This window comes from Eulemur rufifrons, chromosome 2, assembly GCF_041146395.1.
Source record: "Eulemur rufifrons isolate Redbay chromosome 2, OSU_ERuf_1, whole genome shotgun sequence".
Lineage (NCBI taxonomy): Eukaryota > Metazoa > Chordata > Mammalia > Primates > Lemuridae > Eulemur > Eulemur rufifrons.
This window is the reverse complement of record NC_090984.1, coordinates 116,459,232-116,474,719: the sequence shown is the minus strand read 5'-3', so window position 1 is coordinate 116,474,719 and position 15,488 is coordinate 116,459,232. Positions and strand designations below refer to the sequence as shown.

At 39.5% G+C, this 15,488-nt stretch overlaps 1 protein-coding gene across 3 annotated transcripts in view; it reads right to left on the bottom strand.

Annotated features, from left to right (window-relative positions):
* The window catches only part of UNC79 (unc-79 homolog, NALCN channel complex subunit), a 221,942-nt gene that overhangs the window by 42,183 nt on the left and 164,271 nt on the right, over positions 1-15,488 (bottom strand). For all 3 annotated transcript variants that reach the window (XM_069465253.1, XM_069465254.1, XM_069465255.1), the window contains 6 exons: positions 13,612-13,752; positions 10,717-10,755; positions 4,408-4,520; positions 4,234-4,319; positions 3,104-3,277; positions 239-307 (listed from right to left, as the gene is read on the bottom strand). In XM_069465253.1, the coding sequence (XP_069321354.1) occupies positions 239-307; positions 3,104-3,277; positions 4,234-4,319; positions 4,408-4,520; positions 10,717-10,755; positions 13,612-13,752 (622 nt within the window). The remainder of the gene's footprint in view (positions 1-238; positions 308-3,103; positions 3,278-4,233; positions 4,320-4,407; positions 4,521-10,716; positions 10,756-13,611; positions 13,753-15,488) is intronic.

The following is a 15,488-nucleotide window of genomic DNA, read 5'->3' as shown; positions in this document are numbered from 1 at the left end:
TTTAGAAAGATCACCTAGTTAATAGCATGGGGGACGGATTGGTAGGCATCGCCCAGGACCAGGAGGACCAATTATAAACAATGATATTGCCACGTGTTAGAGCTCTTCATACTCGACACTGAAGTAGCATGAGTGGTAAGGAGCGTAACTATTTCTTTAGTATTGCTACATGTCCGTCTTTTTAGGTGAAAAAATAATTGACTGACCAAGTGGTTATGTTTCTCTGAAACATACATACCCTTGTGGCATTGGTAGAGGGGATCTTCAAGAGGCAAATCATAATTCTCAAACTGGAATCTAAAGAACACTGTGAATAAACATGAAAAAATTTAATGTCAGTTCCTTTCCTAACACAAATATTTTTGCTTCAAATATTTCCTGAGAGCATTTATTTTAGCAAAAAGGAAAAATCTGAAATATGACACCTCTCTACAGTTTCCTGTACCATATGTTAATGTTGAAAAAAAATCATTCTCAGGCCAAAACAATTTTAATTAAACAATTAAACAATGCTAAACAATTAAATAAACATAGTTCCTAAACTATCCTTCAAAGATACAGCACTAAAATTAAATCAGAACGAAAGTTGAATAAAGAGATGGATGGATGCATGGATACATGAGGGACAGATACACAGGTGACAGGTAGATATTACATGTATTCAACTTTAAAGAGGTACACAAATTTGTGAAAGGCCATATTAGGAAAATATGAGTATTTATGAGTACTAATACTTCGCTCTATTCAAAAACCATTAGTCCAAATAAGAACCAGTTTCACCTGCCCTTTCTCTGCTACAAAAAGCCATGACAAAAACCTGGGAAAAAGCAGTAAAATTTCTATAAGAGAAAGTCATGCCTTACATATTTAATAGAGTTTTACTTTGGCAAGATTCCACACCAAAATGTATTTTTTAAATTGAGTTTGCTGGGATTGGGGGGAAAATGTTACAGCATGAATACACAATGATGTTATTTAACATTGTAAATATATCACAATAGCAGGCTATAGTTAAATTTCTGCAGCTGTGTATATTAACCTCTTCAAGATTAAGCCAGTGGTTTTCCAAGTGGAATCCCTGGGCCAGCGGCGTCTCTATTACCTGGTTCTGCCCAATACCCATCAGATTAGATGTTTTTCAATGGCTTATTATTTTTCCCAGAGATTAAAAACAAAGGCATAAGATGATCAGAGGCAGTGCCCAGATGTGCCTGGATCTGCCCTAGCAGGGCAAATTCTTACACAAATCCTGAAAATATTTCACAAGTACCTTTTCAAGGAACCACTGGTCTATTTAATCTGCTCAATACTCGTCGGAGTAGATGTGATATTTACATTACTTTAAACCAGAGGCTGAAAACTGGCTGCTCATCAGGCCCCCACAGTGATTTAAAAATCAGGAAATGTCATCCTGGAAAAAATAGGGAGATCGACAACATGAGGCCTGCGTTCCCTCATGACAACAGGCGGCAGGAGAAGAGCAGCAGCTGACTCCGGTAGAAGGACCAGTGCATTCCAGTTCTCAAGAGTCTCAATTTATTACCTTGTCTCACTCCACTTCACTTATTAACCTTGCAGGCAGGTCCCTATGGGCAGGGTTGATTGTCACAAATTAGGTAAACCAGTTGTTTACAGCTGGCAACACTTTCCACTCTCAGTGTTCTAGTTAAATATTTTGATTATCATCTGCATATAGGCTTTGGACTTTGCCATACCTGCCCCACCCCTTCTCTAGAGTGTGTGACTCTGGCCCTGATTGGCTTTCTGGTTCGAGGTAGTCTCTGTGTGTCCACGTTAAATGTGGACTTGATTTCCTATGTGTGTACATGTATAGTAGCTATACACATACACGGTTTCAAAGGGCTAATCTTCCTTGCTTGGATTTATTCAGCTACTCCAGCTTTGTGGGCAAACAAGGATCTCAGAATGTGAGAGGTAGTAAGATCCCTCCTGTGAACCCCTGCTGCTCCTAGTAACATCAAACTCAAAGCAGTACACACCAAGCTAAGGGTCCCTGAGTTATCCCCCCTTACAGATCCTATGAGTAGTATCTGCTGATTTGGAAAAAGGTATTATCACAGGTGGTTTATCTTTATCAAGGATTTTTACATACATATAATACTCATTTCAGAAGTGGAGCTACCAACATGTAACATCACTTGTCAGATCAACAAGTGATTTATCTTGTTGTGAGTTAAATATTTCTATCAGTGATCTGCACAGAGAAAGCACAAAAAACCTCAAGGAGAAGGTGAGGTTCAAAGCCAGCAGTGCCACTGCCAGCCATCTCTCTCTCTGCTCGAGACGTAAATGCCTTCAATTCGTCCCTTTAAAGGGGCACTAGGAGTCTGTTAGTGGAAAGAGCACTGGACTGTGAGTCAGGAGACTTGAGTTCTAATCCCTGCATTACCACCACCAAGCTGTTTCAGCAAGTCACATCATCTCTCTGAATTTGCAGTCCCCTGTTTGGAAAATGGGTGCATCGGAAAGTATGATTCTTGCAGGTCTCTCCCAGCTTCATCAGTATAGGCTTCTTATTTGCATTTACTGGGTTCATGTTGGTAATGACCCTTGGGCCACCAAATTTCCAGCTAGGTAACTGTGTGTTGATTCTTGGGGGATGGTATGGTGTGGGGGGCAAGCAGACAAACAGAAACATCATCTTGGTCTTGCAAGGACTTTACTGACAAACACACAAGCAAGCATTTCTCTCTATATAATTATCTAAAATTGAAACTTTATATGTCTGGATTCCTTTTGGACAAAACTATTTATTTCCTTATTTACTTAATATCCACCTGAGAAAAATTTCTAGATAAACACAAGCTACTAATGTCTTCCTGATCCTTCTTAAATTACCTGGAGACACGCAATCACTGATCATATTCATAGCGAGCAAAATGCCCACTCCATATTGCTGTCATTCTAATATTGGCGAGAACAACCTAAATAATTCCCTTCACTCCATGGCTGACAGATTCCTTATAGTCCTTTGGAATACATTAAATCACCCAAGACACTGCTTCTTGTCTTGTTCTCTGTAAACAAATGGTCTGAAAACGGTAAGAAAGTCATTTAAAACGAGATCCTAAACTCGGCTTACCTTCAGAGGTAAAACACAAGGCAGCTTGGCAAAAAATGTCTGAAACTGGTTGCTGATGGTGGTCCAGAGGCTGCTGGGAGAATCCATGGGCAAAGCTTCCATGAAGGTAGCAATGTTTTCCAAACAGCGTATCATAGCACCCCCTGCTGGTAAATTCTTTTTGTTATTTAGACCCTAAAAACACAAAAGCATAGGCAATCAACTGCTGAAACAGCGCGGGAACTCACACAGCTGTCTGGTGAAGATCAGTTTAAGAAATCACACATTCACGCTATAAACGTGTGTTGAATGCCTACTATACAGACCCATCACCGTAATAGAACTGGAGTCATACACAGAAAAATCCACCAGTTCGGACGGGCTAAGGGGGAAAATTGGTGATCTCTCGCTCAGTGAGAGGTGAAATAAGAGCAAGAAACAGGAAACATCTGAGGATCTACAGTTGGTGTGGTTGGGTGCTAAGAAGACAATGAATGACATTTGAGGCAAAGAATTCCCCGGGACAAAGACTGGGAGTAAGAATTACAGGAGCAGCAGCTCTCTTCCAGCAATCAGCATTCAAACCCAAGCTCACTGACAAGCTGTGACCCTGAGATTTGAATCCAAGTCTCGCGATACAACACCCCACTACAAATAAGCAGTGGAGCTGACCTTGGACTCCAAGTCTCGCGATACAGGCAATAAATGGCGCGCAGCCTAGAACCCAAGTCTCACGATACAGCGAATAAGCAGTAGCTCCGGGACGGGACTCCAAGTCTCGAGATACAATGCACAGGGCTCTACCCACTCTGCATTTGGAAAACCGGGTAGTTCCGCGGAGGTGTGTGCACAACGCTGGAATCCGTGGCTTAGTGAGAATGTTTAGAAGCTTTAAATAAATAGTGAATCCACACAAAACAGCAATGTCTGGCACTTTCCTATGCCTTGAAAACTTTTTAAATTAATTTTTAAAATTTAAATTGTTTAAATTTTAGCATTTAAAATTGAAATTTTAATTATAAAAATTTTAGATTTAATTTTTAAATTAAATGACCTTGACTTTCTTCCTCAGCAGCACTCTATGGAGTGACTTAAAGAAACATGGCATGCGATTTCGGCTGGGACTTGGGGTATCATTACAACAAACCTACCTCCAAGAGCTGACTGAGGGCAGCAATAGAGCTCAGCTCATTGAAGTCCATCAGAGACGTGGCTAAGGTCCGTAAAAAAGTCCCATCTGGAAAGTCAATAGTCGGATTTAGTAGTGTTTGGGTTTCAGGGACTAGCCAAATTTGTGGTGTCTGGATCCTCAACGGATGAATTACCTTTGATGGTACTTTGGAACAGCTGCGGGAAGATGCCGTTGGGGGCCAGTTGATGGAAGATACAGCGCAGGAACTGCTTGGCCACCCCTGCTGCATTGCCGGGAACCATCATGCTGGGGTTGAACAGGGAGAGAAAAGCCAAGAAATCATGGGCCAATGATCATGGGTTCAGGCATTTATTTATTTAGAGTCAGGCATTTACACAGGAGCCCTCCCATAGAATATCTCATTGTCATTTTCATCAATGAGAAGAAATATTCTGGTCAAACCTAATCCCTGTTAACAATATGTTTCTAGAAACCGAGAACCACGAAATGACAGAGCAGTCCCAGACTTATTCCAGGCCCCCAATATACTGATGACAGTTTTGAAGCCAAGGGAGAAAAGGTGATCTGCAAAGAAAGGTCACATGTCCAGTGAATGGCAGAGTCAGGACTAGAACCCTAGATAAGGGTTATCAGCAAGAGCCTCCCAAGGAAAGTGTCATTGACTAAGAGAGAGCTGCTCTGAGAAAAAAATGCAGTGAGGGAGATGTTCATTCTCACTGGGACATCTGGGACGTTTTCTTTGAGCATCTGAGCTGGTACTTGTAAAAGGGATAGGACTTTGTTAGGTGCAACTTTTCCTTCACCCATTGTGTACCTCTGCATGTCAAAAAGGAGAGCCAAAAGATCTATTTGTGGCCCTGCTCCTTAAACCAAGGTATCAAAAAGGATATTTCCTGAGGTGGTTATGGGGTAAGTTACCAGAAGGAAGAAAGAGGAAATCCAAGAACCCAAATGGATAAAGGGTGAAAAGTCCTGTTACCTAATTATGCCAGTTATTGCCTCATTGTGCCATGTCTCCACTGGAATGCTAGTTCAAACTTTTAGGTCAAAATGTTCTTCAGGGAAAAAAATAACACCAAATTTACAATAACTTCAGAAAATAGAGGAGGGATCCTCTATTGATAAAGCCATTATCAAAATAAATAAAAACAAAGAATAGGGCCTGGCACAATGACTCACACCTGTAATTCCAGCACTTTGGGAGGCTGTGGCAGGAGGATCACTTCAGGCCAGGAGTTCAAGACCATCCTGGGCAGCATAGCAAAACCCTGTCTCTACAAAAAATTTTAAAAATTAGCCAGGCATGGTGGCATGTGTCTGTAGTCCTAGCTACTCAGGAGGCTGAAGTAAGAGGATCACCTGAGCCCAGGAGTTCAGGGCTCCAATGAGCTATGATGACACCAATGTACTCCAGCCTTGGTGACAGGATGTCACCCCATCTCTTAAAAAACACAAAGAAGGAAACAAACAGAAATGGAAAGAGAAAAAAAACAGACACAGACCAATAGTCCTCATGGACATTGAACATCTGAGTCCAGCTGTAGATTAAAAGAATGATACATCATGACCAAGTAGAGTTTATACAAAAAGTGTAAGAATAGTTTAATATTCAAAAATCAGTCAATGTAATTCAATATATTAAAGAAGGACAAAAACCTTCTGATTATTTCAATAGATGCAGCAAATACATCTCACAAAAGTCAACACACATTCTCAACAGAAGTTCTAACTAAAAAAGAAGTATCTCAATTTGCTAAAGGGCATCTATGAAAAAAAAAACCCATAGCTAATGTAGTTAACAGTGAATATTGAATACTTTCCCTGTAAGATAGGAAACAAAGCAAGGATGCCCACTCTTGCACCTCTGTTTTTGTACTGGCAGTCCTAGCCATTGCAATAAGGCAATAAAAAAAACAAAAGGCATAAAGATCAGAAAAGAAGTAGTAAAACTGTCACTGTTCACAGATATTTTTTTCCATACCAAATAAAATCCTAAGGAATCTACAAAGCAACTACTAGAACTAATAAGTGAATTTAGCTAGGGTAAAATGTTAATATATAAAAATGAATTTTTTAATATACAGCAGCAAAAAGTTAAAAATGAAATTTTTAAAAATTCCATTTATATTAGTATCAAAAAACATAAAATTCTTGGGAATTAATTTAACGAAAGATGTGCAAGACTTCTACACTGAAAACCAAAAAACATTATTGAGAGAAAGTAAAGATGGCCCAATGAAATGGAGATATATACCGCGTTCACAAATTGGAAGATTCAGTATTTTTTATGATGTCAATTATGCACACATCAATTTATGCTTTCAATACAATCCCAGCATGTTTTTTTGATAAAAAATGAGAAGCTTATTTAAGAATTTACATGAAAATATAAAGAATCTTGATATCCAAACCAATATTGAAAAAGATGACTAAAATTGGAGGATTCACGCTACCTGACTTAGAGACTTGCTATAAGGCTACTGTAATCAAGTCAGTGTGGTACGAATTTAAGGATCAACATATAGATCAATGGAACAGGATAGGGGACCCAGAAATAGACCCACTCTTATATAGTTTTTTTTAGTTTAACAGACATCATACTGATCCAGTAAGGAAACCAAACATCTTTTTTAAAAAATGGGGCTGAAATAACCAAATATCCCCGTGGATAAAAAGGAACCCTTACCTTTACCTCACACCATACATAAAAATTAATTTGGATCATATAAATGCTAAATATAAATACTAAAACCACAAGGCTTTTAGAAGAAAACAGTGGAGAATATTTGCATAACTTGGAAGTAGACAAACATTTCTTAGACAAACAACAGGAAGCAATAATTATATCTATTTTTAAGTTTTAATAAATTAGAACTGATCTAAATTAAAAACTTCTCAACAAAAGATACCATTAAGAAAAGGAATAGGCAAGCCCCAGATGGGGTGAAAATATTCTCAAAACATATTTAACAAAGGGCTGATATTCAGGATAAAGAAGTCCTACAACTCAGTAATAAAGAGATAACAACCCAATTTAAAATATACAAAAGATTTGAGCAGACACTATACAAAAGAATATATACAAAGGGTCAATGAACACTTGAAAAAAAATCTCATCAGAGAAATTCAAATTAAAACTACAATGAGATACCCATTACATACCCACCAGAATGGCTAAAATTTAAAAAACACCACCAAAATTTGGCAAGGATGTAGAACAACCAGAAGTCTCATACATCGATCATGGGAATATAAAATGGCATAACCACTTTAAGAGAAGTTCTGGTGATGTCTTATAAAATTAAACATACACCTATCCTGTGGCCCAACAGTTTCATTCCCAGGTGTTTACCCAAGAGGAATAACATTCGTTTACAAAAAGGCTTGTATAAGAATGTTCATTACAGCTATAATAGATCCAAACTGGAAATAACCCAGAAGTCCTTCAAGAGGAAAATAAACAAAGAAACTATGGGATACTATTCAGCCCTGAAAAAGAAATAAACTACTGACACAAGCAACAATATGGATAATTCTCAAAAATGTTACGCTGTGTAAAAGAAGTTAGACACAAGAGAGCATAAACAGTATGATTCCATTTATATGAAGGTCTAGAACAGGCAAAATTAACCTACGATGGAAAAAACATCACCACAGTGTTTGCCCCTGTGGGGGTGGAAATTAGTTGGAAAAGTACATGAGGAAACTTTCTGGGAGTGATGGTGATGTTCTATATCTTGACAGGGGTTGGGTTACACAGGCATATGCATTTGTCAGAACTCATTGAATGGACATTTAAGATTTGTGTACTTTCCTGTATGTAAATGTTATGAAACAACCACACTCAATGTACAGCACGGTGACTATAGTGAAAAATAACATATACTTGAAATTTGCTAGGAGAGTAGATTTCAAGTGTTCTTACCAAAAAATAAAAAAGTAACAATATGAGGTGATGAATATTTTAATTAGCTTGACTGTGGTAATCATTTCACAATGTATGCATATATCAAAACATCATGTTGTACACCTTAAATATATAACATTTTTATTTATCAATAGTACCTCAGTAAAGCTGGGGGGTGGGGAAGAAACAACCATATATAAAATTGAACTTTAGTTAATGCTAACTTTGCTGATGTAGGGGAAAAGTACACTAATGTCTGAAATTTACTTTGAAATGCATCCGAAAATAAAATGGAGTAATGGATGGATAGATGGTTGGATACATGATAAAGCAAATAAAATGTTTGTTTAGAATCTAGGTGACAAGAATATGAGTGTTCACTGTAAAATTCTTTCAACTTTGTAGTATATTTAAAATTTTTCATAAAAGATGTTAAGAAAAAAAGTTTAAAAAAAATCTTTCATTGAGTAGAGGATGAGAAAAAAAAAGAAAACATCCCTAAAACCATAAGTTACCTAAGTGCCATGTCAACAATAATATCTGATGTTTGTAGGACCTGCTACAGTTATGCTATCACACATACTCTACCGTGGACCCACAGAATATACCCCTTTAGCACAAGAAAGGCATATATTAGCATCTCTCTTTTTACAGATGAAAAAGCTAAGGCAAAGAGATCAATGTGCTCAAAGTCAAACACAGTATCCATTCCTGCCCTCCTCTGGCCTTTCTCCCCATTGCAGCCAAAGTACCCTTTCTACCTGCTACACATATGCATATCATTGCTTAAAAATCCTTCAATGGCTTCCCACTGCTGCTAGAAGAAAGCCCAAAATATTTAATGTGATTTATAAGCCCTGCACAATCTGGCAAGCCAGTCTCAGCAAGAGCTTGCATCTCTGTGCTGTGATCATACTGGCTTTTTCATAGTTCCTCCTGCACACTAGGTTCTTTACCACCTCAGGACCTTTGCATATGCTCTTTCTATAACAATTTCCACAATTAAGTTAAACCCTTTTTTTCTTCAGGTCTTAGCTTAAACATCACTTCTTAAGAGAAGCCCTTCCCTCCTTCTCCCCTCCCCTACCACTTCTCAGGCCAGATCAGGACTGCCTGTTTTACCCACTCGTGGCACCAGCTCCCATCTAGGCTTGCTCATCTCAGCAGATGGCACAGCCATCCATCCAGTTGTTCAGGTGGAAACCTGGGAGTCACTCTTGCCTCCTCTCTTTCTCTTGCACCCAACATCTAATATATCAGCAAATTACGTTGTCTCTACTTTCAAAAATTCTCTGACTATATCCTATATCCTCACTACCTTAGACCACTATCTCCTCACCTGAACCACTTACCTGGTCTCCAAACTAGTCCCCTGCTTCCATTCTTACCTCCCATGACCTACTTTCAACACAGAGACCAGAGTGTTCCTTTTTTAAAAATCCTTTATTTTTTATTAAAAATTATTTTATGTTAGAAAGAACACCTAACATGAGATCTACCCTCTTACATTTTGGTGCACAATGCATTACTGCTGACTGTAGGCACAATGTACAGCAGATCTCTAAGCCTTATTCATCTTTCTTAACTGAAACTTTATGCCCATTGAGTAGGAACTGCCCACTTCCCAGTGCACTCTGATTCTGTGATAGGACTGGAGAGCGATCCTTTCAAGCACAAGTTAAAGCGTGTTGCTCCTCGCTCCAGTGGCGCCTTGTTTCATTCATAAAAGCCAAACTCTTACGATGACCCACAGGGCTCCACCCAGCCTGGCTCCCGCTGCCTCTTCCGTCTCCCTCCTACCCCTCTTTTCCCTGCTCATTCTGCTCCAGCCCCATTAGTCTGTTCCCCAAATACACGAGGCATTTTCCTGACTTAGAGACTTTGCATTGGCTGCTCCCTCTGCCTGGAATGTTCTTTCCATAAATTGCTGCTTGGATCACTCTCTCACTCTGTTCAGGTTTTGTTCAAATATTACTTCCTCAGAAATGCTGTCCTTGCCTGTGCTATCTAAAATACCACCTCCAGTCACTCTCTATCTCCTTGACTACTTGATTAATTCTCATAGCATTTAGAACTAAGTGATATTAAATTACATCATCAGTTTTCTTATTGGTTAATTTGCTTATTTTCTCCGTCCTCAAGGAGAACGTAAGTTCCATGAGTGGCAGGATTTGCTGTTTTGTTAACCACTGTATTCTCAGTACCTAGTAATCACTCTACAAGTATTTGTTGTATGAATGAATGTTATATAAGTCTCTCTGTACTTTTTCTTCATAGCACTTAGCAGTTTACAATTACAAATTTCTTATTCATGTTGGCCTCCCCGATAGACTGTAAGCCCCATAAGGGCAGAAATTTTGCCACCAGTTAAGGCCTAAATATCTAGCCACAGAGTGGGCTTAAAATTATTTGTTAGCTAAAATGAGTGAACGGATGAATGAAGGCATGAACAGCAAAGGAACAAGTAGTGCTCTCTGGAGCTACAACTGGAACCTAACAATATAATACTTCCACGGACGAACATGCACAGGGGACAAAAAGAAAGTGAGATTTGGGCTCACTTTAGGACCTTACCTTTCTGCTTGATTAGAAAAAGTAGTGCTGGAAGCCAATCTAGAAATAAAGTAAACAGAGTCACATAAATATCTTAGGTTTTCATGATGAAATGCATTAGTGTTGCAGTGGGACCTGTTGCAGCTCAGGTTTAGATGGGGAGACATGTACAACCGTTGACAATTCCCTTGACCAGGGACAGAGGGCCCATGAAGTAGTCAGTCCCCAGGGTGAACTTACTCCCTGAGACCTGTCTGTGTCAAGTCAGGTATTTTCAGGGAGAGGCACGCAGATAAAGTTGGTTTTCTGCCACACGGCCAATCTACATCACGGCATCTGCAGCCAGGTTAGACAATTATCAGAGCAACATTTGACCCAGCCCATCTCCATAGTAATTCAAGTCAGAATTTGTTTCCTTGTATACAACCTCCGAAAGCTAACTACAAACAAACGGCAAATTATAAAAGCCTCTATAAGATGGTAAAATTGATAACAGGAATATTTGTCAGCTAACTGTTGGGTTGAAATGAGGAAAGGGAAATCTTTTATATTGAGAAATCTATTGGTTAAGTAATCAATATAAAATATGTAATTTCTGAAAAGTATAATTATACAGTTCTGTATCCATGGAAATATTCTATATTACCATGTAGAAAGAGAATGTACTAAATTGGTTGGTTTAGAAGAACATGTCTTGATCAGTAAGATGCTGAAGAAGCAAATAAGGAGAATGCTGCACATTTATTTACTTTATTAAGACTACAAGCATAAGAGTGAACTGAGCCAAGAACCCATTTGGAGAGAAATAGAGGGTCTGGCAACCACTAACATCAGACACCATTCCCAGGTGCTTTGTTTATGGGCCCTCTCAATCCAATGACACTAAAACGAGTAGATAAGCATTGGCGAATGAACAAACAGTAATCAAGGGTGCAGCAAATGTGATCTTAAAGGCCGCACCTTGAAAAAGGGATAGGTAAAGTTTAAGAGGAATCCAGTTAGACAGGAAAGTGCGAGATCACATGAAAAAGCATGGGTGATGAATGAAAGGGTTATGCTGAGCTTACAAACTCCTAGAACACCCTGGGAATGGTTCCTGTGGTCATAACTAACATAAATAAACTAAATGTTTGTAAATCCACATCACCTCATCTGTTCTTTGTGGTGGAATTGAAGCATGCAAGGAAGCCCTGAATTAGGTGACTGTTCACTCTGTTTTCTTGGTGCTTTGGTGATTAGGCTGAAGTTGCTTAGAATTGAGGCAGCTTGCATTAAATGCACTACCTGTCTCTTTCTAGTCTTCCCAAAGGAGGTAGAGATTTAAATACATGTGTAGGTAATTACACAGAAATGTATCTGCTACATTTTTCCCTTGCTTTTCTTCAAAGCTCATCTGTTTCCATCCTAATAGTTGATAATGCTTGAACATGGATTACTCTTGCTTATGTTAAAACAAACAAAAAACTAAAACAAATTCCTCTATATATCTATAACAACTTAGGTCAGCTGTTTCAAAGAGATAGTAACAGATCAGAACAATAACTCCATCTGTTCCTAAACTAAAAAGTATGAGGGTAAGAATTGTGACCTTGCGTCAACAAAACCCTCAGCTCCCCAAGTATTGCTGATAGCGGATACAACCTTTATTCCACAATTATGATTAGGTCAAAATCAAGGGCTTAAATGAAATAATTCATCTTTTCTTATCTCTCCACCTCCCCATATTCTTCACTTACTTTGCACATTGGCAACTTCAAAGTTTAAAGGTGGAATGGTTAGACGTGCCTTTATACCATCTCTGACGATATGACTCCTAAGGATACTACAAAAAAACTGGGAGGGATAAGGGAGTCATATACTTTGGGGATGAAGGAGTTTATATTAAATTTTAGCTCCATTAAGATTCATTCTCTTTCCCTCCCTCAGATGCCAGGAATTTACAGAATCCAGTTCATGTCCTATCTCCTCCTTATAGACCTTTCCTAAGAAATCTTTGCCATCCTAAACTTGTGTATGAGACTTAGCACTCCTACCACTCATTACGGCACTTAATTGTGCCCCGTCTTGCACGGCTATGCAGTGATTCCCTACAGTAACTTTCTTCTTTGGCAACTAAGCCACAGAGTACAGGAGGGCAAGAGCGTGGTCAAATGCCTGCAGCTTAAAGGACCCAATGCTATGTTAGCACAGACTGTAAACTTAATAAATTTATGTGTCATTTAATTCAATCCTCCCTTATAAATTGTGCATGCTAGGACTACAGTTTGTTACTGAATGTGAAGTTTATTCACATCCATGAAATACATCATTTTTCTTCTAATGTCCTACCTACTAAATAGAATTTTCTTAACATGAACACCCTCAAAGCAGCTAAGCTTAATCTCCCCTCAGTCCGGCTGAAGGGTCCTGTTCCCCAAATGTGTACATCCTTCCTTTATCTGAGTCAGAAATGTAAATCTGCTATACTACCATGTCCCCCTCAGATGACAATGTCTCAAGTTTCACAGTCAATCAAGGTGCCCTTGAAATTACAAAATGCCTAGAGAATCCATCTCAAAATAGATAAAGAGACATAATAATAATAGCTAATACTTACTAATTGCTTACTATGAGTGACTGACAGTTCTGAGCACTGGTACAGACTTTAGCTCATATAGTAACAGAACAACAGTAGAGTTTTCTTAGTGCGGTTTCCCCTGGCTTCGCTCTGGCATTATGACTCATGGCCCTGCACAGCTGGAGAACTCAATCGAAAGCTCAGTCCAGTTGGTTTTCAAAGCTAATCTGAGTTGATCCTATATATAACAAGCATCTACAAGGTGACTGAAGGTTTCACTTTTGAACTGGCCATTGTTACTTTGAGATGTAGATTGAACAAGGAACCTTCCTTCCAAACAAAACAGAAGCCACACTCACCGCCCCACAGACTGCATGATATCCAGCAGCAACGGGGCTGCCAAGTCCGGGCTCAAGTGGATGAACGTGGAGAGGACCACGATGGCCAGCCCGAGTGTTTCTTCATCATATTCTTCAAGAATGGCCCCACAGTCATGGCATCTGCAGAGGAAACAGAGCAATGGGTTCCATGAAAGAAACCACAGTTTCAAGACATAACAGACACAGCCATTTCTAGTGAGTCTTGGGAAAGGCTTCAGAAGGAGATGAGTGGCCCCATTCTGACAATAAGTGGGAGACTCCAATGCCACCATCGCCATAGACACAGAGATAGTCTGGGATCACGGAGTTTCTTTGCCTACTGAAAACAGTCTTCAGTTCACAAGCACCTGGCCTACGCCTGAGTTCTTGCTCCCTTTTAGAATGAGTGCCAGTTGGATTGACTATGGACTATGGTTGATGGATTTTATACATCAGAAATTATTGCTAGGGATAGTCAGTAACTAGATTTTTTTCATTTGTCAAAATTAGAAATGAAAACTGCCTAGATGCAAATGGAAGCTTTCAATAAAATGCTCTATTTGTGGGTAAGAGACAGGGTAGTCAAGTCAACAGAACAATCTAGAAAGCCTGGGGAGTCTGGGTGGAGTCTCCTCTCTATCACTATTTTAGATCTTTTTTGTGAACTCACCAGGCCTTCCTACACACAAACAATGGCACCTGCTCTTAAGTAACTTACAACTTATTGCTCTTTGTAGTGTCCTAATTTGGATCCATTTACTTCAACTCAACCAAAGCCAGCTTTATAAAGCGAGCAGCTTTATAAAGAAAAGGGGAAGTCTACTGGGCATGGCAAGGGAAACAACTACTACAATTGCTGCTGTGACCTTTCCATCTGAAACTTCCTAAATATAAGCAAAAAAAAAAGATAAATTTCTTACAAGTTGACATTTTAAAATATAGGGTTCACATTTGAAATCATAAAAGAAAGGAAATAGAATGCCCACACAGGCAACCGGAAAGACTCTTGGTTGGGTGCAGGTGGGAATTACACCAAAAGAGGAGCCAGGGAGAGCCTCCCACAGGCAGCTCAGTGTGTCCCATGTGCACACTGCAAGGCAGCCGTGCAGGACAGCCACCTTCCCTTCTGTAGTCACGACTGTCAGCTCCTCACTGAATGAGGAGTGAGGGCCAGCTGCATGGACACCCACACCAGCCCCTTCCACCTCACCCTCCTCACCCAGTTTGTCAATTTGGTCACCTTTACCAGGAAACCTTCCTAGTCCAAGGGGATCTCTCCAAACTTGACATCCTACAATGTCTTATTCTTTATCATATTCACTGAATAAGTATCTATGTGCCAGACAATATACTAGAAGCTTAGAGCATAAAATACAGAAGAAATGGCCCTAGTTCCTAAGAAGCTCACAAACTGTTACAGAACATGTAAGTATAAACAAATAATTAAAATACAATGTGGTAAGCCCTAGAATAGGGAGATGTACCAAATGCTATGGAAACTTGAACAATGGCATGACTAATTCTGCCTAGTGAAATCAGGGAAACTCTGCCTTAAGCCGGGTCTTGAGGCATGAATTGGAGTTCACCAAGCAGAGAAAGTACAAAGAGAAGGGTACATATGAAATCACAGTAAAGAGAATACATAGGCATGCTCTGGAAAAGGTAGGGGAGCTGGGGAAAGAGCCCCTGGTGAGGAGTGGTAAGGCCAGACCTTCATAACGTAAAAGGCCTTATCTAATAAGCTAAGGTATTTGGACTTTATCCTAGAAGAAAGCTGGAGATCTTGAAGGCTGCCAGGCTGAGAGGTGACATACCCAATTTGAGATTCAGAGAGCAGATTCTGCTGGCAGGATGGAATAAGAATTGAGGCTCATCCT